This window comes from Echinops telfairi, unplaced genomic scaffold (genome assembly GCF_000313985.2).
Source record: "Echinops telfairi isolate 266 unplaced genomic scaffold, ASM31398v2 ScPeMD7_6;HRSCAF=24_0, whole genome shotgun sequence".
In the NCBI taxonomy this organism is placed as follows: domain Eukaryota; kingdom Metazoa; phylum Chordata; class Mammalia; order Afrosoricida; family Tenrecidae; genus Echinops; species Echinops telfairi.
The window spans coordinates 13,663,999-13,688,936 of NW_022103902.1; the positions used below are offsets into that span (position 1 = coordinate 13,663,999).

The following is a 24,938-nucleotide window of genomic DNA, read 5'->3' on the forward strand; positions in this document are numbered from 1 at the left end:
GGATGTCAGATTCAGCCTTACCTGCATCCTGAACCCCGGATGTCAGATTCAGCCTTACCTGCATCCTGAACCCAGTTAAGAAGACAACATTGCAGACTTGTGCTTGAGACCTCTCCTCGTCACTGAGAAGCTTGGATCTTGGTTATCACTGTTCAGGTTATGTGGACATTAATGACTACTTGACCCCTGCTGCCTGGACTTCCTGGATTGGGCCTTGGCTGCCAAAATGCTAGACATTCTGGGCCTCTGAAATCCTTTATTCATAATCATTACAAAGGCTATCCAGTAATCCAAGGGTCTCAAAAAACTGTATTTTAGCTTTTACACTATATCACTAGTAAAGGCATATTCCTCCCCCCTTTGCTGAATGTTTGGACATGTGTCCTTGCAAAAACTGACTGAGAACTTATGTTATTATCTTTATCTTGAATTGCCTCTAGACATCTGGCCAGACTTACTTTCCCAGACAGACATGCACGCATACACACAAAACATGAGCTTACTAGCTAAACTCTTAGCCCCAGTTCCCTCAATTTACTTTGTCCTACTGCTACCCAAAAACTAACATGAAAACTTTACAGAGGTGGAACAGCAATGTTCAAAAGATCAAAGCTTCCTACGGCTGCATACGATCTGTATTCAGCTTACAATCTTGTGAGATGCATGTGCTCCTCATGCTAAGGAACCGCCACAGTCCTAGCAGCCCTAGCACCCACACGCACGGTGCCAGAAACATTGACGGTCCAGTTATATACCCTTTACCACACTTCCTACATGCCCCGGAGGAACAATGATTAGATGTTCATACATAACTAATGACAACAGAAGCACTAAGTCCAAATGTAATACATAAAATAATTATTCATCTGGTTACAATCTATATCTCTCTTTCCCAATCCATCCCTCTGCTATGTTCCTTGACACAGCTCTGAAGACATCTCTAAAATCCTGTACTCACAATCATTACAAAGGCTGTCCAATAATTCAAGGGGCTCAAAAAAGTGTATTTTAACATTTACACTGTATCATTTCATTGATACTTACCTTGAAATTCTCCCTTATAATGCTGCCAAAGAAAGTGTATTCCATGAGAATTGGTCATTACGCTTCAGAATTATACAGATTATTCAAAAAGAAAATTTAGAACTAGATGATTAAAAATAAAATATGAGTGCAATAGCAAATATAAAAGTTAATCAGAGGAGAGAAATTAGTAACCACACTTGATATTCTGCGAAGTGTAAATTGTGTAGCTGGTGAGACATGTGATCAGGAGGGGCTGATTTCTAGAGAAGGATGTCATCCTTGGTAAAGTAGAGATCTATCAAGAAAATGGAAGATACCTCAAAAGATGGATTGACACTTGTGGCTGCAACAATGGGCTCAAACATAGCAACAATTGTAAGGCTGGTACAGGACGGAACAGGGTTTCATTCAGATGTGCAGAGAGCGACTATGAGTCAGAATGGACTCGCTGGCACCTAACAACAGCACAGTATCCACTCTAATCCTCACTTGTCACATCAATATTCAACAGCATCTGTCAAGGCCTTAACTTAATAGCCAGGCCCTGTTCTAAACACTCTATAAATATAATTTAATTTAAAACTCTCAACAATTCTATGAAGTAAATAGTATTATCCCCATTTTATATCTTACATAACTAAGGCTGTAGATCTTAAGCAAATTATCCAATGTTACACAGATAATAAGCGATAGAGTTAGGATTCAAGGGCAAGAAATCTACTATATCTCTTGGTATGTGGAAAGCCTGTACTAACGACCAACTTTTTAATGCTTTGACTTTTATCTAATACATCGCTCACATTCCTAGCCCTTCTAAATCTATTTACTCACTCTTTTTCAAAGTTGATCACCATTATAGTGTCATAATTTTGTCTGCTTTGTTGAAAGACACAAGCAAACATTCTACCCATGCTTCTCAGCATCTATTTACATTAAAGTCATACAGTTCGCCCCTGGAGATAATTTGGCTAAATCATTGCTCTTGTTTTCATAAATGTATGTAGCGAAGACAATAACAGCTACACGTTGTGATTGATTACAAAATATGGTAACATGCATTTAAAAAATCATATTTAAGACCCAAAGCCCATTAGTAGGCCACTGGAGATCCCCTTGCAGAGGGGTATCGGGGAAGAGATAAGCCAGTCAGGGTGCGATGTAACAACGATGAAAAATACAACTTTCCTCTAGTTCCTAAATGTTTCCTCCCCGCTCCCACTACCATAACTCGAATTCGACCTTGCAAGTCTGGCTAGACCAGAGGAGATACACTGGTACAGATAGGAACTGAAAATACAGGGAATCCAGGGTGGATGATCCCTACAGGACCAGTGGTGTGAGTGGCGAAACAGGGAGGGTAGAGGGAGAGTGGGTAGGAAAGAGGGAACTGATTACAAGGAACTATATGTCCCCTGGGGGACAAAACACCGAAAAGCTGGTGAAGGGAGACGTCGGACAGGGCAAGATATGACAAAATAACAATTTATAAACTATCAAGGGCTCATGAGGGAGGGGGGAGCGGGGAGGGAGGGGAAAAATGAGGACCTAATGCCCGGGGGTTTAAGTGGAGAGGAAATGTTTTGAGAATGATGAAGGCAATGAATGTATAAATGCGCTTTACACAATTGATGTGTGTATGGATTGTGATAAGAGTTGTATGAGCCCCTAATAAAATGATTTTTTTTTAAAAGAAAGAAAAAAATCATGTTTAATCTAAATTTTTAGGAACAAGTTAAGCATAACACAAGATTCCTCTCATAGATGGTGTGGCATTAAGAATTATTATTGTAAAGAGCAATAATGAATCTTCTGAGATAGCAGAATGAGGTAAGAAAAACAGTTAAGTGTAAAAAGATAGATGAATTAATTAAAGGAAACATGCTCTTTATGATAAGCAAACTCTAAGCCAAACTTACTGCCATCGCGTCAGTGCTGACTCAGAGACCCGCTGTGGTTTCTGAGACCGTAACTCTCTATGGGAGTCAAAAGCCCAGTCTTTCTCTGCCTGGGCAGTTGGTGGTTTTGAACATCGGACCATGTGGACCACAGCCCAACGTATAACCTCTACACCACCGGGGCTCCAACTCTTTATGAGAGTTGGGGTTTACATCAACGGGATTGTCCCATGATATAATGTAACATAGTGTGCTCAACTCCATGAGAGAATCTTTTGTGAAGCAGCCAAGCAATTGTGGGAATAATTTGGTCCTTGATACAATTGAGGAAGGCTTCATCCAGGGTGTGGCTTGCCCTTAGTACAGATTGACAGCGTGCGGAAGCTAGCATGCTTCTGCTGGATCTGGATCCTGCATCTGGTTCATCCACTTCCTGTTGAATTGTCTGCTGGTCCCCAGCGCCTAGGATGCTTCAGTAAGCTGATAGAGCACAGAAAGCACTGACTCGTCTTTGCCAGGAAATCTGGAAGACAGCTACCTTGTCAACTAATTGGAAGAGACTCATGTGTGTGCCCATTACAAAGAAAAGTGACCCAACAGAAAGCTCAAATTATTAAATATCATTCATATCACATGCAAATAAAATTTTGCTGAAGATCATCCAACAAGAGTTGTAGCAGTACAGACTGGTTTCAAAAAGGATGTGGAACAAGGAGTATCATTGCTGATGTCAAATGGATCTTGGTTCAAAGCAAAGAATACCAGAAAGATATTTACCTGTATGTTCTTGCCTACGTCAGGACATTTGGCTGTGTGGATCATAGCAGACCGTGGATAGCCTTGAGAAGAATGGGAATTCCAGAACGCTTCCTTGTGCTCTAGAGGAACTTGCAGATGGATCAAGAGGCAGTTGTGCAAACAGAACTAGGAAATACTGTATGGTTTAAAATGAAGAAAGGTATGTGTCAAGGTTGTTTCCTCTCACCATACTTAGTCCAACTCTATTTGGAGCAAATAATCAGAAAAGCTAGATTATATGAAGCAGGATGAGGCTGCAGCATCAGGACTGGAGGGAGGTTTATTAACAACCTCTGATATACATATGACACAATCTTGCTTGCTGAAAGTGAGGAGGACTTGAAGCATTTGCTGATGTAAAATCTTGAAGCATTTGCTGTAAAATCTGTTTACAGGATCCACAAATAGATCAAGGATTGCAGCCCTCAGTACGGACTCCACCTCGATGTCAAAAGACTAAGATCCTCACACCTGGACCACTAGGTAACATCATGATAAATGGAGACAAGATTGACATTGTCAAGGATTTTTGTCTTGCTTAGACCCACAACAATGCTCACGGGAGCAACAGTCAAGAGATCAAAAGACGCATTGCATTGGGTAAATCTGCTGCACAAAACTTATTTAGAGTGTTGAATAGCAGGGGATTTACTTTTAAGCCTAAGGTGTGCCAGACTCAAGCCATGGTATTTTCAACCCCCTCATAAGCATGTACAAAGAAGAATGGGTGTGTTTGAATTACGGTGGTAGTGAAGAATATTGAAAGTACCATGGACTTTCAAAAGAACCAACAAATCTGTTTTTGGAAGAATGATAGTCAGAGTGCTCCTTACAGTCAAGGATGGTGAAACTTGGTCTCATCTACTTTGGACAGATTGTCAGGAGAGACCAGCCCCTGGAAAAGGACATCATACTTGGCAAAGTAGAAGGGCATTGAAAAAAAGAAAGGCCCTCCACAAGATGGATTGACACAGTGGCTGCAACAATGGGCTTGAGCATGGCTAAAACACAGGACCTGGTAGTGTTCTTTCTGTTGTGCATAGGATCGCTATGGATGGTACCCAAGTCAATGGCACATAACGAGGCAAAGCTATTCAGTCTCAGAAACAAACTGGAGCAGTTCTACTTTGTCCTGTAGGGTTGCTATGAGGAAGAATCAAGTCAAGGCAGTGAGTATTGTTCCCAAGGATAGTGATCATCCAGTCAACGAATTGAGTGTAATTCTCAAGGCATCACACATGGATATAATTTTATTGAGCACTGCATTAAGATAGACCCGACTTTTGTTCACTGAAGCTATGGATGCTATAGTGAAGTGTGATGAAGAAGCTAGATGGTGCCTGGCTATCAGAAAGAATAAAGTCTCAAATCTTAAAGGCTTATCTTTAAACAAGCATCTACCTAAGTGAGGTGTCAACTAAGTCCACATGGAAGAAGCACACCATGAACTATAAATAATATGATCCAAATCTGAAGGAGGGAATGGTATCAGAGCCTAAATTGTGAACCTCTGGGTTACAGAAGGCTATGGTTGACAGTAGAAGTCCAAAATCTATTTATAGGATCCACAAACAGATTAAGCCTCCAGTGAATCCCCACTGACCATTGTTCAGGGATGTGAATAGCCTTGCTATCAGATAGAGAGCAATGTAGAGATGAATACAATAGACATAAACTCAATGCCAGTGAATCAATTCTGACTCATAGCAACCCTGTAGAGTGGCTATCCAAAACAGAGTAGACCTGCCCCTGTGAGTTTCCAAGACTGCAACTCTTCGTGGGAATAGAAAGCCTTGTTTTCCACTTTGGAGCTGGCTGGCTGGTAATGTTGAACTGCTGACCTTGAAGTTGGCAGCACAATACATAAACACTATGTCACCAGGTGTGTTAGTCTGGGTAGACTGGAGAAACAAATCCAAAGAGACTCATATATGTATAAGAAAGAGGTTTATATACAAGAGCAGTTGAATATTGAGAAAACATCCCAGCCCAGTCCGGATCAAGTCCATAAGTCTGATACTAGCCCATATGTCCAATGCCAATCTATGAAATCCTCTTCAGACTCACAAAACACATTCAATGACACTGAATGCAGGGAGATCACAGGCCAGTGGGTGGGAAGTCTTGTGGATCCAGTGGCGTTGTAAGCATCTCAGCACTGGCAAGGGTCTCCATGTGACTTTTCCAGCTCAGGGCACTAGTGTAGTTCCATGTGTCTTGTCAGCTGCTATGTCTCTCAGGGAGTGAGCCTAGAGAGAGAGTGTTTTCTGCTTCCAACTAGGAAATACAGGAGTTCCCAGAATCCTCAGGAGAAGGTCATGACCACAAAGAGGACTCATTGGTTATGACCCGATTGACAGACTAGATTCCACCCCTTCACTCTTAATCCTCTCAAGTCCCAAATTGACACCAGACTATGTAACTACCACACCAGGGCTCCTTATAGTTAGGTTGAAATGTGATATATCTTATTTGATCTCCCTTTTGATTCATTTACTAAAACTTCTTAGGATCTTCATTTTCTGATGTGACATGACTCAAAAATGAGAATAGACAGCTGAAAATATTCATGTATGAAGTACAGATCTAGGAAAATTAGATGTTGTCAAAAATAAAATAATAGGCATCAATATCTATAAACTAGGAATGAGTGAACTTCAAAGGACTTGTGTGGGCCACTTTGAGGCTGACAATGGTACTCGAAGAAGCACAAGTGCACCAAGGCTCCAGGAATTGAAGGGATACTAATTGAAATGTGACAGCTAGCTGATGCAGTACTGAAAGCACTCACTAGTCTATGCCAAGAAATTGGGAAGTCAGCTACCTGGTCGCTGATGAAGATGACTGATAAAGTCAGCTAAAAAAATGGCCGATAAAGATCCATATTTGTGCCCATTCCAAAGAAAGGGAACCCAACAGAATGTGGAAATTATGGAACAAAGTCATTATTTTCACAGGCAAGTAACATTTTGCTGAAGATAGTTAACAATAGCTATGGTCGTGTACTCACAGGGAGCTGTAAGAAATTGAACCCTGATTCAGAAGAGAACATAGAACCTTGGCTAAAATCAGGACTATCAGAAAGATGTCTACTTATATTTTATTGACTGTTAAAAGGCATTTGACAGTATGAATCATAACAAACTGTGGATGACACTGCCAAGAAGGAGAATTCCAGACCACTCGTTTGTGCTCAGGCTGAAACGGTAAATAGGTGAAATAGAATTAGAGGATGGAATGATTTAAAGTCAGAAAAGGTAGGTATCAGGGTTTTATCTTTTCACCATACTTATCTAGATGCTGAGCAAATAAGATGAGAAGCTGGACTATAAGAAGAACATGGTATCAGAGCTGGAGGAAGACTCACTAACAACCCGCAATAACAAATGGCACAACCTTGCTTGCTGGAAGAAAAGAGGACTTAACGTCCTTACTGATGAAGATAAAAGAGTACAACCTCAATGGAAAGAAAACAAAAATGTTCAACTGGACCAATACACACGATCATGATAACAGGAGAAATAATTGAAGTTATCGGGAATTTTGTTTTTCTTGAATCCATTATCAACACCCACGGAAGCAGCAGTCAAGAAACCAAACAGCATATTGCATTGGGCACAACTGCTGCGAAAGACTTCTTTGAGGTGCTAAGAGCAATGCTGTCAGTTTGAGGACTAAGGTGCACCCAGCCCAAGCCATGGTATTTTCAACCACCTCACATGCGTGAGAAAGCTGCACAGTGAGTGTGTTAGTCTGGGTAGAGTGAGTTTTATATAAAGGTTCAGTGCACATCAAGAAAACATCCCAACCCAGTGCTGCCCAAGCCCACAAGTCCATTAACCCATATGTCCGACACCAATCCACAAAGTCCTCCTCCATCTCACAAAACACATGCAATGATGCCGACTGCAGGAGGAAAGCTGAGTCAGTGAACGTGTAAGCATCTCAGCACTGGCAGGTGTCTCCACACAGCTGCTCCAGCACCCAGGGCTGCATCGAGGTAGGTCCATGTGGCTTCTCCTCAGGGATGTCTTGCAGGAAGTGAGCCTTGCCAGCTGAAGCAGGGAACTGGCTAAGGCAGCTGCACCCTGGTCTGACCATCACTAAGCAAGAGACCCAAGAACTAGAAAGGCGAGGCTCACTGAGCCATTTATCCCACCACCCTTCAATTACCCCCACATGTGTTTATCGACCAGATTGGCACAATAAACTAACTACGTTAGTTAGTAAGGAAGATTAGAAAGGAAGTGATGCATTTGAATGAGAGGGTGTGGACAAAGACTATGCATACCCATGGCTTGCCAGAAGAACAAACAAATCTTCCTTGGAGGCAGTATAGCTAGAAAACTCCTAGCAAGTGAGGATGGTGACACTTTGTCTCAAATACTTTGTACACGGCCCCTGAAAACAAGACATCAGGCTTGGTAAAGTAGAGGGTCCTCCCCCCCCCCAAGAGTGGAAGACCCTCACCCAGATGGATTGACACCATGGGGCTGTAACAATGGGCTCAAAGCTTGTGGAGGAAAGATTGAGAGCATGACACCGGAGCAGCCGTGTTGTTTCCTGTTGAACACTGGGTTACGGTGAGTCGGGACTCACTCCACAGACCCTACCAGCTGCAATCGTTGAAATTGGCTGAACTCTCATTGACTAAATTATAGCTTTTAAATGTGGCATCTTCCCCCTCTGGCTTTGCGAGTAGCTGTTGAGATCATGGTCTCTAAAACTGAACTTCCTGGTTGAAATTTCAGTTCTGCTACTGAGTTTTTCTGTGTTGTTTTTCCCCCTGCTCTGGAATGTCTACTTGATTTTTTTCCCCCACATCTACTATGTCATTTTTAGGCCCAGTTCTACACTGAAACTTTTACATTGGCTTTTCATTTCCTTGTACCTAAAAAAATTATTGTAAAGGCTCTGATAGTTTCAAGACTTAACATTGTGTGGGTAAATATTATTTATTATTTCTGCTCACTGTTGTTTGTAATGTCTGTCTCCTAAGGTACCAAGTGTTGTGTTGTGTTCTGTTCTTTGAAAGTAAAGAAATTGGCCCGCGCACCCTACACTGGCAGCAGAGCCCCTATGGGCCCGACCGGTTCTGGGTGCAGCATCGCACAGGCACCAGTCTAGATTCAGAACCAGATGGAGTTGGTCAATTAGATGGCTTACCAGGACCCGGGGGGAATTAGCTCTCTCCAACAAATGGTGGCTTCGGGCACTGGAACAGTGGTCACCTCTCCCTTCAAGACACCCCTGGATATGGGGAAGGGAAGTGTCTCCTGTCCTACAGTCCTGTCCTGGAGTCCCTGTCCTTGTGTCCACATGGTGCACGTCATGCACCTGGTTTCAGGATCCCACCCGATTCACCGGCACCATGGATGTCTTTGTGAAGATGGTGCAGCACAAGGGCACAGGGACCCTATGGAGCGGGCTCCCAGCCACCCTGGTGATGACTGTGCCACCCACTGCCATCTGCTTCGCCGCCTATGACCAACTCAAGACCTTCCTGTGTGGCCGAGCCTTGACTTCCGGCCTCTATGCCCTCATGGTGGATGGCACTATGGCCCACTTGGGTACTGTGACTGTGGTCAGCCTCCTAGAGCTGATGAGGATGAAGCTAAAGGCGCAGCATGTGTCCTATCGGGAGTTGAGCGCCTCAGTGCAGGCCGCAGCAGTTTGGGGCCGCTGGGCTCCCTGTGGCTGAGCTGGGGGCACACTGCCCAGTGGAGCGTGCCCTTCTTGGCCTTGAGTTGGTTCGACTATGGGCTGGCGAAGAGCTTGCTGAGTGGGGCCAAGTCAAAGGGACCAGACATCTGTGGGCTTTATGGCTGGCAGCATCTCAGGGATGGTGGCAGCCATGCTGACCCTGCCCTTCGACATGGTGAAGACTCAAGGCCAGGACCCGCTGGGCACAACGGAGGCTCTGAGAGTGAGGCCACCACGGGTCGACTGCACCCGGCTGCTGCTGCGGAGGACCTGGGCCCAGTAGGGCACCAAGGGGCTCTTCGCAGGCTTCCTGCCTGGATCATCAAGGCCTCCCTCCTCCTTTGCCATTATGATCAGTGCTTAAGGGTTTGGCAAAAGTTTCTTCTGGAATCTCCATCAGTAGCAACTGCCAGGATGGGCTGTGGGCTGAAGGAGACTGAGCCAAGGGCCTTTTCCTCAGCACTGAGGGGACTGGCCCTGCAGCCTCCCCGCACCGGGCCTTCAGGCCCCTCTCAGATCAGGCCTGCTTCCCGTTGTGCCCCACACCCCAGGCTTAAAGATCCTCACTTTCTCACCCCCAAGTTCAAGACCAAACTTGCTACCTGCCCCCCTCCCCCTGCCCCTGTATATTGCTGTAACTGGACCTGCCTCAGTCTCCCCTACCTCTATTAATTCCTTATGGCTGTAGATGATTAAAAAAATAAAATATAGAAATCATTTGAAGCCCTGGATAATTTTATGGTATTTTAGAGAGGACTGCTTTTATTAATTGGTGATCTTATTTGTCTTTTGGGTTGGGGTAGTGTACATCAGGTTTTATATTATATCAAGGAAAGGGTTCACACAGTTATAGAGGTAAGCAAATTCCAAGTCTGCAGAGGTGACTGAATCCAAGGTTGACTGGTAGGATCAGAGGCAACTGAAGACTCCAGGATGAACAGACAATATGGCAAGTCACTAGCTCAAGTCCATAGAATGAGATGGACCAGCCAGATGTAGAATCCAGGCCCAGCAAAAAAGCTAGCAAGCTTTTCACAGCATCCACTTATATTGGAAGCACATCACACCCCTGAGGAAATCTCATCATGTGTGATTACTGGGTCTTAGCTGCCAAACCACTCAGAATCCCGGCCCAGTCAAGTTAACATAAAACCTTAACTATCACAAGTACTTTTTACCTTTTGTAATTAATAAGGTCTCTTTTAAAAGATGGGGACATTGATTTCATACTGTAAAATACCTTGTTCTCAAAATCTTTCACTTGGTGACTGAACAGCTATTAATAATTAGAGAAGATTCTCCCTTCTTTCTGCGCGGCATCTGCGAACATTAGTAATCCAGGGTCACCTTAAGCCAATTTCAAAAACTCAGATGTTCTAAGATAAACCAAATTACTTGAAAGCTAAGTTTCAGTCTATACCAAGAGTGGTTTTATTGCTCTCGTGAGACTGGGATGCAGCCCTTCAAGGGCACGTCTACCATTACATTCTTTGCAGACCCTGAACTATATCATCCCCTCTAACTGTCTCCCCATCCCAAGAGACTGTCAAAAGCACAGCTCAACCTTCCAGCCAGCCCTTGTATCTCACCAGATATCTTGAAGGGGAAAGCAGCTACATAGGGCAGATACACATATATTCTTCTGAAAATTGACTATGTAATTCCTCATTATCTTGCTAAATCTCGGATGCTTCCAGTACATTATTATCAAGTACATTTATTTTCCACTTGTCTTCATTGTGAGGCTTGGCTCCTTGGGTGATGTAGAATTCCTATCCTTTCCCTCATTACTTTTCCTCTTCACTCACAATCCACCAAAAACTCTTTTCAGTTCTTCTTTTAAAATATTTCCTGACCATGACCTTTTCACACAGTCTCTATTGCACCCAGAAGATAGTGATTAAAGATATGAATTCAAAAGCGTGGGAGGGTTTTGAAAAGAAATCTCTACATCATGGTATCTTGCACACATCGGTAAGCAAGATAAGCAGTACAGCTGGAGAAACCTTGTGTTTGCGGATGGCTCCAGTTTATCTTACGTTTTCCCCTCATCTGTGATATTGAATGCTTTATTGTGGACACCTGCACCATTAATTATGTTAATGAACTACAAGTGAACACTCTGTACATGAAATTCTACCATTCTAAGTGAGAATGGCTCAGTGGGAGCAAGGATCGATCCTGGTGCAGGAGAGGAGCGCGTGCGTGGGCCCAAGACTCTTCTCCACTGGATGATCCCAGACGTTCAGCTCAGCATCTTTGCCGACACACTGGGCATGTCACTCCCGTTGCTTGTCGTTCAGTGTCAGTACATGGCCATCAACAATCCCAAGAAGAGGGGGAGTGAATTCCCCTCAGCCTCATGGATCCAGGACATAGTCTGAGGCAAGATAGAGAGTATGAGGGTCCCTGAAACGTTACTGCATCCCTTCCATCCACTACCACATCAAAGCAACTACACTCGCATTGTTCCAAACGTCTTCCTTAGCACTGTGGAGCGAGAAGCTGCCACTAAATCGGGCACAGGATAGGGGCTGCTTGCTCTTTTACTCCCTCACTAGAAAATGACAGATATAAAAAAAGTTTTCCTTCAGATGATTATGCTTATTTAACATCTAGCTAACTTGTTTCTGTGACTATTTTCCTATTGGTGAACTTCCTTCTTCCGCACTTTAATTATTTTTTGTCTATTTAATATGTTATCGGTAACTTTGGAGCAGTAAAATAGGAATTGAAAGTGTTTCTGGGGAATTTTCTAAAGATTATTTTTATGATTACTCACCTTGGAAAAAGAAGAAGTAAAGATCATTAAAGTGTTGCAATGTTTACATGATAAATAATCTGTATCAAGAAAAGGAAGTAGATAAAATATTTTTTTAATGTTTCTGTATTTTACTTGGCTGAACATGGTAAAGCAATTGAACTGAACGAAGTGGGGCCCTAAACAGGATAGTGGAGCAGGAGGAAAGAAAGACGGAAAAGAGGAAAGTACAAGTAAGTAAAAACTATATATAAATGTAAAGGAAGCAGTTGGAGTTTGGGCTTCTACTTAAATCTTACCTCAGTACAAAAACAGCTTGTTCTAATAATATGGCACTGTATGATACTCACCTTCCCCATAGGATCACTGAAGACAAAAGGGGTGCATAAGCAAATGTGGTGAAGAAAGCTGATGGTGCCCGGCTATCAAAAGATGTAGCACCTGGGGTCTTAAAAGCTTGAAGTTAAGCAACCAGCCATCTATCAGGGAAGCAACAAAGGCCACATGGAAGAAGAACACTAGCCTGTGTGATCATGTGTCAACAGGAATAGGTATCAGAAGTTCAAAAACAAGCACTCAAATTGCTGTGAAGGAGCGTGGACAAAGTGGAGACCCAAAGCCCACCTGGAAGATAATTGGACAGGCTCTCACAGAAGAGTCACATAGAAGGGATGATATATTCAGGGTGCAGAATTCAGGGTGCAGGATGATATATTCAGGGTGATGAAACATATAACTGTCTAGTTCTTTAATATTTCCTCCCCTTACTATTATGGTCTTAAAAGCTTTACCTCATTAACTCGTTAGACCTGCATATGTTCATTTGTATAATTAAGATCATTCAATGCATGAAATGCTGACACGTAATCCAGAGGGAAGACACAAAGGCCACGGGAAGATCTTGACAAATAATGTTCAGAGAAGCAGAAAGGCAGCAATGTGAAGGGTAAGCTAATCCTGTCTTTGTGTTTTATACATGTGTTAAATAAATCTCTGTTTAAAGATAATAATCTCTTTTATGATGACTCAAGATTGGTTTGACCAAGAGAATATCAGAAAAGTAAATTTCTTATGCTGATAAGAGTTAAGTTTTCTTAGAAATGTGACATAAGAGCATTAGAGAAAGAAGAGAACGGACTATCAGCCAGAGAGACGGATTTAGAGATGCGGACTATCAGCCAGAGAGACGGATTTAGAGATGCGCCATGGCTGGTTTTAAAGACAGAGGAAAGGGTCACTTGCCAAGGAACGTTGGTAGCCTCGAGAAGCTGGAATAAAGAAGAAAACAGATTCCCTCTCAGAGCTTTCCAGAAGAGAGTCCTCCCGACTCCTTGACTGTAGCCTACTGGAAGTCATTTCAGATCCTGGCCTGGTTTGTGTTGTTTTTAAGAAACTAAGTGTGTGATAAGTTATTACATCAGCAATGGAAAACTACTACAGAACTTCCCCACTTGCATGTTCTTGCTGGCAGGAGCCCTGGAGTCAGTTTCAATTCATAGTGACCCTCTGTCCAACAGAACGAAGCACAGTCCTGGGCCATCCTCCCAATCTTTCCAAGGTTTGAGCCTATTGTTACAGCCATTATGCCAATCCATCTCCTCAGAGTCCTCTTCTTAATATAACATCTTTCTCCAGGGACTAGATCGTTCTGTAACATGTCCCAAGCACAGGAGACACATTTGCTCATCCGGACTTTCAAAAAATAATCTGCCTGTGTTTCTTCCAAGACAGATTGGTTTGTTCTGCTGGCAATCCAGGGTACTTCCAATATTCTTTGCCAACATCGTCCTTCAAATGCATTCATTCTCTCACGTTTCTTGTTTGTTGTCCGGTTTTCACATGCTATCAGGCTATTAAAAACACCATGGCTTGAGTCAGGTGCACTTTCGCCCTCAAAGCAACATCTTTGTTCTTTAGCATTTAAAAAAAATTTTTCCCCGTGGCACCGGCAGCAGATTTGCCCAATAATACAATATGTCATACGATCTCTTGACTGCTATTTCCATGAGTATTGGCTGTGGATCCAAGCAAGATGAAATCTTTGGCCACTTCAGTTTCTCGTGATATTGTCTATTGATCCAGTTATGAAGACTTTTCTCTTCTTCCATTGAGTTGTAATCCATATGGAAGGCTGTAGTTTTTGATCTTCATCAATAAAGGCTTCAAGGTCATCTTCGCTTTGAGTAAGCAAGCTTGTGTCATCTAGACCTCAGATTGTTAATAAGCCTTTCTCCCATCTCGATGCCACCGTCTTCCTCATATCGTAGAAGATCTCCGATTATTTGCTCAGTGTGCATATGGAACAGGCGTTATGAAAGGACACAATCCTAACAGACCTCTGCCCTGGTTCTAAACCACACAGTGTCCCCTCGTTCTGTCTCCACAACTGTCTCCTGGTCCACATGCAAGTTCCACAGGAGCACACAGTTGAATGCCTTTGCAGAGTTGAACATTTTATTTCAAATACAGTGAATCTGATTGATCTAAACTTTGTGTTTGGGGGCATTCTTTTTGAATTTTTTTATTTATTACCAATATAAGAGGTCTGTTATTTTACTAGTTAAGTCATATACATTTATTGTATTGTTACATTAGGTTTTATTTTAGCCATCTTATTTCTAGTTGTCTACTTACCATACTTTCTTTTTTTAAATTATTCTTTGATAACATTGACAATAGATAAACTAAATTTTCTTTTGCTAATTGGGCATATTTACATTCTATTTAGTTTTATTTTATGGTTGATGCCAAAATTTAATAAGACTTGTGTTAGACTGAGCTCTCTAGAGAAGGAAAGCCAATTATTTAAATTTATGTTTACATTTATATATGGAGCAAGAGAGAAATTTCTATCAAGAATATTGTTTGCACAGTTGTAGAAGTGGTAGAAACTGTCCAACCCAATTTCAAGTCTACAGGTCAGATGGTAAAGGAGGCTTCTCCTGACTCACAAAGCTTTGGGAGCTGATAAACCACATATTGGCAGGAACACAACAGGCTGCAGAGGCAAGTGAATGCCAGGTCAGTGGGTCAGGCCTTGTGACGGAAGAGTTGAAAAAATCCCTGGTCAGCAGTTCAGGTGGTAAGTCAGCATACAGGCCACTAATGGCTCTGGGCTCACCAGGAAATGTGGTAGGCTCTTTTCTCATGTACAAAGGATCAGAGCAAATATCTCAGATTGATTGCTCCACGTACAGATTGAATGGGTGTGATGCAAAGATGCAATGCAGGATTCAGATATAGCAAAAAGCAAGAAAGTATTCCACAGTGCCTATTTATATAGGAAGTAGGTACACCCTTGATCAAAAAGAGCTGAATGCAACTATGTTCTTGGTGGCACAGCTGGCTTACATACGCTGGCACTAAGCTCTGTTTTTGTTCTCGCAAACTGGTATCAGGTTGTGACCTGAGTTACACTCCCCACTAATCTTCTTACAGCTGCTTGGTGGTCACAGCAGATCCCATATAGAGCTGATTGCATTATGTTAGGTCCCATTGTGGAGGATTACTAGGCCACAACTGCCAAACCACAGACAATCCTGGCCCAGCCAAGTTCGGCAAAATCACTCACAAGGTTCATGTTGCTTTTTTCTTATCAAGGTTTAAAGTGCACTAATCTCTCAACCTCTCTACCACAGGTTCACGACAAATATCTCAAATCAAACCAAACAGACAATCTCACTGCCATCAAGTCAATGCTGATGCATAGTGACCCCATAGGACGGGGTGCAACTGCCCTGGTGGGTTTTCAAGACCAACTCTTTACAGGAGTAGAAAGCCTGGTCTATCTCCGTCGGAGGGACTACTGGTTTCAAACTTCTGACCTTGCTGTTAGCAGCCCATTGCATAACCACTATGCCACCAAGACTCCTCATGTATCTTAGTACACTATCAAATCCTTATGGTCTTCTTCACCCCACCCCACATTCTCCCATAATGATATCAACTAGAATAGCACTACTCAAATGTAGCTGCCCAACAAACTGTTTAATACCAGTTTGTGACCCAAAAAACGAAAAGGAAAAAAAAAAAAAGCTTTCTGTGGATGCACAAGCAAATGTGGTAAAGAAAGCTGATGGTGCCCCGCTATTAAAAGATCTAGCATCTGGGGTCTTTAAAGGCTTAAAGAGAGACAAGCGGTCATAAAGCTGGGAAGCAACAAAGCCCACATGGAAGAAGCACACCAACCTGTGTGATCATGAGGTGTCAATGGGATCAGGTATCAGGCATCAAAGAACAAAAAGTCGTATCATTGTGAATGAGGGGGAGTGTGGAATGGAACCCAAAGCCCATCTGTAGGCAACTGGACATCCCCTTACAGAAGGGTCTTTGGGAGAAGATGAGCCAGTCAGGGTACAGTATAGCAATGATGAATCATACAACTTTCCTCTAGTTCTTTAATAATTCCTCCCCACCACTATCATGATCCCAATTCTACCTTACAAATCCGGCTAGATCATAGGATGTGCACTGGTACAGATAGGTACTGGAAACACAGGGAATCCAGGACAGATGATCACTTCAAGACCAGTGGTGAGAGTAGTGATACTGGGAGGGTGGAGGGAAGGTAGGGTTGAAAGGGGGAACCAATGACAAGGATCTACATATAACCTCCTCCCTGGGGGACGGACAACAGAAAAGTGGGTGAAGGGAGACATTGGACAGTGTGAGGCATGACAATAATAATAATAATTTATAAATTATCAAGGGTTTGTGAGGAAGGGGGCAGAGGGGAGGGAAGGGAAAAAATGAGCTGATACCAAGGGCTCAAGTAGAAAGAAAACGTTTTGAGAATGATGAGGGCAACAAATGTATAAATGTGCTTGACACAATGGATGTATGAATTGTGATAACAGTTGTATGAGCCCCCAATAAAATGATTTTAAAAAGCTTTTTGCCAGAGTATAAATCAACTGTCACTAAGGATACAGTTGAATTCAGCTGACTTTTTCCTGCAAGATTTTCTCAAAAAAATCTCCAGAGAAATCACTTGTATTTAGAGCAGGACTTTGATCTTCCTCTTGAATACAAAATCTCACAATTAAGTGAAAATCAGATCGTTCTTATTTTTCAGTTTGTTTCTTTTAATTTCTTTTTCTCTTTTAAACTATGTACAAGAATCGCTTAACATAGCAGGCCTGAGCCTGTTATTGTAAGAAAGGCCTGCTTACAATATGAGGCTTTGAGGGGGGTAGGGTGGAAGGCGGAGGGTGGGAGTGGGGGAGAGCTGGATGAACTGTGTCCTCCCCAATATATGAAATCCTAACCCTGAACATGTGATCTCATTTAGAAAGCGATTTCTCTTTGGTTAAAAGTTGAATGCAGTGAGGTCATAGAGGAATGGGTCCAATCCTACTTCCTTCTGAGTGATGTAATAGAAAGGACAGATATGGAGGCGGGGTCACTCGGGAGCAATCAACACAGACGTCCTGAATTCAAAACTGTGAGAAAGGCAAATTCTGCTCTTTAGAACCCACTCACTTTGTGATGTTCTGTTCTGGCCACCCTAGGGGCCCAAAGCAACTGGCTTCTGGAAATCTGAGTTGTCAACAAGCCCCTACACTGAGAGAAATCTTCTTACATAATCACGGTGGCCCCGTGTGTCTGAACGATTTCTACAGACTATGTAGTGTATGCTGCTTTCTCGAAAAACAAACTCACAGCCATCAAGTGAGTTCTGACTCACAGCAGCCCTACAGGACAGGGTAGAACTGCCCTTGTGGGTTTCCAAGACTGCAACTCTTTACAGGAGTAGAAAGCCTCACCTTTCTCCTGAAGGAGTCTTGGTGGTGTAGTGGGTCCTCAGTGGGCTGTTAAGCCTAAAGTCGGCTAGTTCTAAACCACCAGCTGCTCAGTCAGAGAAAGATGCAACTTTCTACTCCCATAAAGAGTTAGTCTCAGACACCCACGAGGGCACTTCTACCCTGCCCCAGACCACTATGAGTTGCCATTGACTTGTGGCAGTGAGTTATTTTGTGTGAGAGTTTTTTTCTCTGCAGAGTGGCTGGTGGTTTTGTGCTGCTGACCTTGTGTTTAGTAGCCCGATGCCTAACCCACTAGGACACAAAGTGTCCTCGCTTTCTCTCTAGGAGCGTGAGCGTTCGGTGAATATGGTCACACTGGCAATATGTGATTATATGATCAACTCTCGGCAAAAGCCCTTGACACCTAGGCTCAGGTACATTTCCTTGAGAGACAACCCTCACACATGGTGTTACCACTCTTTCATGGTGAAAATAAACACCACCACCACCACCGTCTCGGGCTCTACATGGAGAGGACACTGGAAAGCTATGTGGCTGGCGTCCTCTGGACTTTCCCCAATATATGCCCCCTTTCCCTTTGCTGATTACGCTGTGTATCCTTCCGCTGTAATAAATCATAGCTGTGAGTAGGGGCAAACTGAGTTTATGAGTCTTTCAAACAAACCTTTCTATTTTCGGATGGCCTTGGGGATGACCCCTCAGACAGTCCACCAGAGGAGGAGCTGCGCAACTTGAATAGATGGGTGTTTCACCACATCTCCCTATGGAAGGCCGTCGCCTCTACTCTGAGAGCCAGAGAATAGTCAATTCACTTAGAACAAAAACAAGGAAGGCAGAAGACAGAGGCATACATAGAGTAAACTTGCCTGCCCAAATAATCCTGCCTATGAAGTAAAAAGAATTAACATGTGCGTGAGCTCAGCAGTGAGAGCAACAGCAAAAGGTAGATTTTTCCCCAACCAAAAATCTGAGCCTCTGGTTAATAGAACAGCTTAAGGTGAATTTGGCAAAGAATGTTTAAAAACACCTTAATAGCATTAATATGGCAGGGAGTGCAAATACACAATTATGAAAACTAAAAACCATCTTTCTGAGAAAAACAACCTTGAGGTAAGGGAATCTTTACACCTCTCCTCCTCCAGAAACCAGATCATTCTAAGAACTCACCTCCTACACGTGACCACTGTCTGATATTTTATCTCCAGATCTCTCCAGAGAGATGTGTCAGGGCAGCCGGTATAGCTTTAAAAGAAGTCTACAAAAGCTAAGGCAAGAAGCAACCGCCTCTGAAGTTATACATATTAGCCAAGGGCACATTAATTAATGCACATTAATGACATACAAAGTACTTAGAGGTGATTTGATGACATAAGGAAATGCATCTCGGCTGCTTCTTGACTAATTGTAAAATCATAGGTTTCGAGAAGAAAACTTGACCATCTAATTCAGAAACGGAGTGGCCAAGGCATACATCACGCTGCATTTGTGCCATACATTTCTATCCATGCCCTAGTCGATACATAAGGTAATTTCTTAGTGAGCTGTTGCACACCAGCTCTCATGAAGGTGGATACTCTGGTTACATCGTGACAGTTAGCAAGAAGAGGACATCCTGTTTGTTCAAAGACAGTCAGAAGAAGGAGCCTGTCGGTGAGATGGACTGACAAGCTAGCCACAGTGATTGATTCGAGCATACTGGTGTTTGGGAAGCTGGTGTGGGCTCAGGGAATATTTCATTCTGTTGGACAGAAGGCCACCATGAGTCGGAGCTGACTCAAAGTCAATCAACGACAACCGACACAAGTGACCTGTGGAAAGTTCTCCCACATCATCCTTATTCAGAGATCACTTCGCCCTTTCCTGGCCCCAATATTGTCTTCCTCATAGAAGAGTTAGTGGTCCCGACCACATTGAGGTTCTATCTCTGGTATCGAGGTCATTAGGCGCCTGGTGGCATAATGCATATTCACTGGGCTGCTAACTGGAGGTCAGCAATTCAAAACCACCAGCCACTCCACAGGAGAAAGATGAGGCTTTCTACTCTCCAAGAGAGTTCATCCCAGAAACTCCCGGGGCAGTTCTAGCTTGTACTATCGAGCCACTGTGAGTCAGAATTGACTCAAGTTTGATTATGAGGGTGTCTAGGTGGTCCCAGGCATAGCAAGGAACTTGATGAGCATTAATTACTAAACAACAGAAGAATGAGCAAAAGGAATTGTATAAATTGGATGTTGTGATTCGAATCCATGATTTCTCCCTGCATCTAGGCGTATTCTTAGACTCTTTGTCTCTCTGTCATTATCTCCAAAACCTTTCTCCACTTAAGTGAGAGTGGGTTGTAGGTGTGTGCTGTGCCTTCTCATTCTATGATATCCCTGGTTCTGCTTATCTACCTAGGCCTACAGTGGTTTCTTCTTCATGCCTGTGTTAGGTTGGATTCTCCAGAGAAGCAAAACCCGTGACACGTGTATGTGTTGTACACAGAAATGGTTTTATATCGAGAGATGGCTTCCACAGTTGTAGAAATAGGTGATTCTAGTTTGATTCAAGTCAGGCTTCTCTTGACCAGTGGAAGCTGATGAACAGGAAGCCAGATGGTGAAGTAGAGACAGTGGAAGTCAGAGGGTGGGAGGCACAGGCTGGCAGGATACAGAGGCAATATGAATCCGAAGTTGGCCAAATGAATCCACTGTTGGTAGGGGATTCAGTACCACTGGCGGCTCCAAGGATCAGTAGGCAATTCACCAGGAAGTGGAGGCACCAGGCACACCGTTTAGCTTCAGCAGAAGGCCAAGGGCCAAAGAGTTCCACTCTGTTGGGTTTGTGTCTCTCTCTCTCTTATATGAAAGGCCACATGCCCAAGGAAGCATCACCATCAGACTGTGACCCTATAGATAGATTGATCTCTGCCCCTACACTTGCCCAGGAGTGTTTAGTTGCCGTAATTCTTAACCATCACAAAGCCTTACCTGGATTCCCTAAACAGGAGACCTATTGGACTTAGACATAAACTAGAATCACCCTGGACCCAAGGCCATTTAGTACAGAGGCGAGTATCACCTAAAGAATAACTGACATGATCTCACCCCAATGACATGATCCCTGCCATTGTTCTGCCTATATTCTTTCTGTTCTCATTAATTGGACAGAGCAGTACATCACCATAACATGTAGGCCAAATAAATTTTATCATTAAAAACCAGTTCTAAGAAATAAGTATAAAGTAAGCCAGATTTGCCCAATCATATTAAATAAAAATGATGTAGAAAACTCTCTCATAAGCTATCAAAAGACAAAGGTTCTTTTTTTCAGCAGGACTCCCATCACCACATCCCGGGCCCTGCTAAATTTCACAATCTAACCAGAGTGTTGACCTTTATGAAAGATTCTGAAAACCCATTTGATAAGGGAACATACTGAGGGGAAGGGGGGGGGGTCCTCGATCTTTCAGAATTCCAGTTGTTACATAAAGGAAGGACGATGTTTCCACCTGCTTAACCCGCGGTCCCAGTCACGCTGTCCTAAAGCTTTACCATGGGGACTCTATGACAGGGCCACTATTTAAGTAGGGCACTCCAGTTATCATGCAGAGCCATCTGGGGGCCCTTCACTTGGCATCATACAAGGAATCACACAGTCTCCTACAATGCTGTCTTGAGCAGGATCTTCCAGGTCAAGTCATAGGAAGTCCAACCCAGCGTAGCTTCTTACATGCAGAGAGGAGCATATTGATTTGTGTGACTTGCGAGCAGAGGGATAGAGAATAAGGACCTAAAATAAGTCAGGAGAAGTCACCCAACGCCCCGCCCCAACCCTTCATGCTATCTTTCGCTGGGTGTTGGCCTGCTTCACTGTGTGGGCGCTTTGGGCTTCCTCCTTACAGCAGGAAGGAACATCATCATGAGGCTGGACCCACATTTCAGAATCCTGACATAAGCCTTGATGGCAGAGTCCGCTGCCCACCCCCCTACTCCTACCACAGATGACTGGGTTGCTTTGGGCCATTGGACACTCTTCAAGGAGTCATTATTGTCATGCCACATACAATAAATGGCCAAACGCCACTGCCTGTGGTCACAAGAATGGAATTCTGTAACTGATACAGCCCCCAGAACCACATGTAAAAGAGTTCCCTTTTGTGTACAGTGTCGGAACAGTTCAAATTAACATATGTTCACTTCAAAAGTCTGGATCCAATAACATTGCACAGGAATAGCTAGTCCTTGCTAACATTCATTCACAAATATTTACTGAGCCAGGTTAACAAGACTAATCCTTAACCCTGATCTTTATCTTCTGTCCAATTGGTATCAACTGGAAGACAGTCTAGTGGGTACAGTGCTGTAGTCAGGGCTTCAAATGATTTTTCTGGTTCAGCCATGGCTATCAGAATAAAACTGGAATGGATTAAATTTGGAGAATGTTTGTGTTCTAGAACAGTAACTGGGATGGTAGAAATTAAAGGTCAATGCCCTGCTGTATGAGGACAATAAGAAGTAGTTCTATGTCAAGCAAACATCCTAACCCAGTCCAGATCAAGTCCGTAAGTCCAATCAGAGTCCATAAGTCCAATACTAGTCCATAAGTCCCTCTTCAGACTCACACAGCCACGTGCAATGATACAGATTTCAGAAACATCAATGGCCAGTGGGTGCAAAGTCTTGTGGATCCAATGGTGGTGGCAGCATCCCAGCGTGGCTCTTCAACAGGAAGGTGAGGGCAGGGTCCCCAGGACCCTCCTTGTGAGAAGGCCACACCCACAAGGAGACTTCATCAGGAGGTGTCTTGATTGACAGGCTAGACTCCACCCCTGCAATCTGTTTATCAGTTGGCAAGAAATTATGTAACTACTATCCTGCTAACAACTTAATCTTCCTCCTAGAAACCCATGACACTAGTAAATGAAAAGGTAGTTTGCATTTTAAAAAGAAATTTAATAGACTTTTCTGAACATGACACAAACATCTCAGTACTTAAAAGACTAAAAATTTGACCATCCACAAATGACAACCTATGCAGCAAACATATTGGTAAAAAGTCAAAAGATAGCAACAAATGATGAAAAAAGTGTACAGAAAATGAGAAGAAATGGGTTATTATCCTTTGTAATCAAACAGATGTTATAAGTTAAATCAGATGAATAAAGTCAAAGAAAGCATGAGGTCTACAAAAGAAAGATCTATGCAGGGGCTTCAAAAAGTTCATGGAAAATGGAATTGTGAAATAATGGAATTTTCTACGAACTTTTTTTCTGTCTCCTCGTCTCGTAACCAGATTATCAAGATACGCTCATCTTTCCTAATAATCAGGTAAACGGGAATTCAAACAAGAAATATGATGACGTATAAGCCCTAGAACCATAAGGATCATCAATGAAAAACTAGGGATAAACTGAAGGTTTCTAATACCAGACATAAGTACAACACCAAATATAATGAAAAACACCCACACGGTAGAAGACAAAGTAGAGAACTGGGATCTTCTAAAAATATGACATTTATGTTCATCAAAAGAGGACCCACAGATTTGAAAAAATATATATTTGGCAATGATCTATCAGCTAAAGGGCTAATTTTAAAAATCTATAGAAATCTATAACACTTTAATAAAATAAACACAAATAACCTCATCAAAATATGGGCATAAGAAATGAATAGACAGTTTACTAAAGATGACATCCAGGTGTCCAACAGTCATATGAAGAAAAACTCTCATGCATTAGCTATAAGAGAAATATAGCTTTAGAAATATAGCTATAAGAGACACAGAAATTAAAACAACAATGAGGTACCACCTAACACCAACACATTTAGCTTTTTTTTTTTTTAATAAAAAGTAATAAATGCTGGAGAGGATGTGGAGAGATTGGAATGCTTTTACATTGCTGGTAAGACTGTAGAATTATACAACCACTATGAAAACAGGATGGCACTTCCTTTAAAAAATACAAACACCGTAGTTTTCTGCAATCCCTCTCTTTGGTACATATCCTAGAGAAATAAATAACAAAATATGAACAGATATGTGTATACCCATATTCATGGGAGCAAGTTCTATAAGAATGAAAAAATGAAACCCATAAAAAACTTGGTCTTTGGAGGAAAGGGTAAATAAACTCTTGCAGATACACACAATGAAATCTTATGCATCCTTAATGACAATTATGTCAAATATGGAAAAAGTGGAGGGCATTGTGCTTATCAAAGTTAGTCAGCCTCATCAATATCTCATGACACCATTATTATAACGGAAAAGGGAAAGAAGAAAAATGGTTTTCTTCAAGGACAAGGCTTGAAGACGATGATGAGGCGTGGGGAGGCGAGGGAAGATGAGCAGGGAGGGGAGGGTGAGGAGGGGAGGGGCAGGGAGGTAAGGAAGGAGTGTGGGTGGAAAAAGCAGAAGGAAGAGGAGGAGGCAGATCCACATACACAGTGGGCGGAGGGTGGGGAGCTACTGGGGGCCTGTGCAACTACATGCAGCCTGAGTGCTTGGTAGGCGTTGTAGTCCACCACCAACAGGCACAACAACAATAATAATAATAATAATAATAATAATAATAATAATAATAAAGCTTTCTCTTTAAGAGAGAGAGAATCACAGCCTTATAAAAACCCAGATTCCTTACCCACCAGTTCTAAAAGTAACATTGAAACAGACTTAGATTATTTTGTGATACACAAGTTAGTTTCAAACAAACAAAAACAAAACCAGATTTTTCATGTACTCATCGGCAAGAGGATACGGTATGAATATAGGACAGGGTTGAACTGCCCCGTGGGCTTCTGGGACTTGAACTCTTTACAGGAGTAGGAACCCTCACCTGTCTTCTGCTTGGATAATAGCTAGGTCCTAGGGAGTGCTTTCACACTCTGATACCTCGTGATTAGAGAGGGACTTGCTCTGGGTTTTCTTTTTTTTTTTTGTCTATTCTAACTTTTTTTTTTTAACACTTTATTAGGGGCTCATACAACTGTTATCCCAATCCATACA

At 42.7% G+C, this 24,938-nt stretch overlaps 1 protein-coding gene and 1 pseudogene across 1 annotated transcript; both read left to right on the forward strand.

Annotated features, from left to right (window-relative positions):
• Positions 1-8,876: 8,876 nt before the first annotated feature.
• On the forward strand, positions 8,877-9,825 carry LOC101658260 (annotated as a pseudogene).
• Positions 9,826-11,653: 1,828 nt separating this feature from the next.
• Positions 11,654-11,806, forward strand: LOC101658576 (dolichyl-diphosphooligosaccharide--protein glycosyltransferase subunit 4-like). Its single transcript, XM_004706484.1, has one exon. The coding sequence runs from the start codon at positions 11,654-11,656 to the stop codon at positions 11,804-11,806; it is 153 nt and encodes a 50-aa protein (XP_004706541.1).
• The last annotated feature ends 13,132 nt before the right edge of the window (positions 11,807-24,938 follow it).

Coding starts and splice junctions, on each gene's coding strand:
- LOC101658576 (XM_004706484.1), top strand. CDS start 11,654: ATGATCCCAGACGTTCAGCTCAGCATCTTTGCCGACACACTGGGCATG.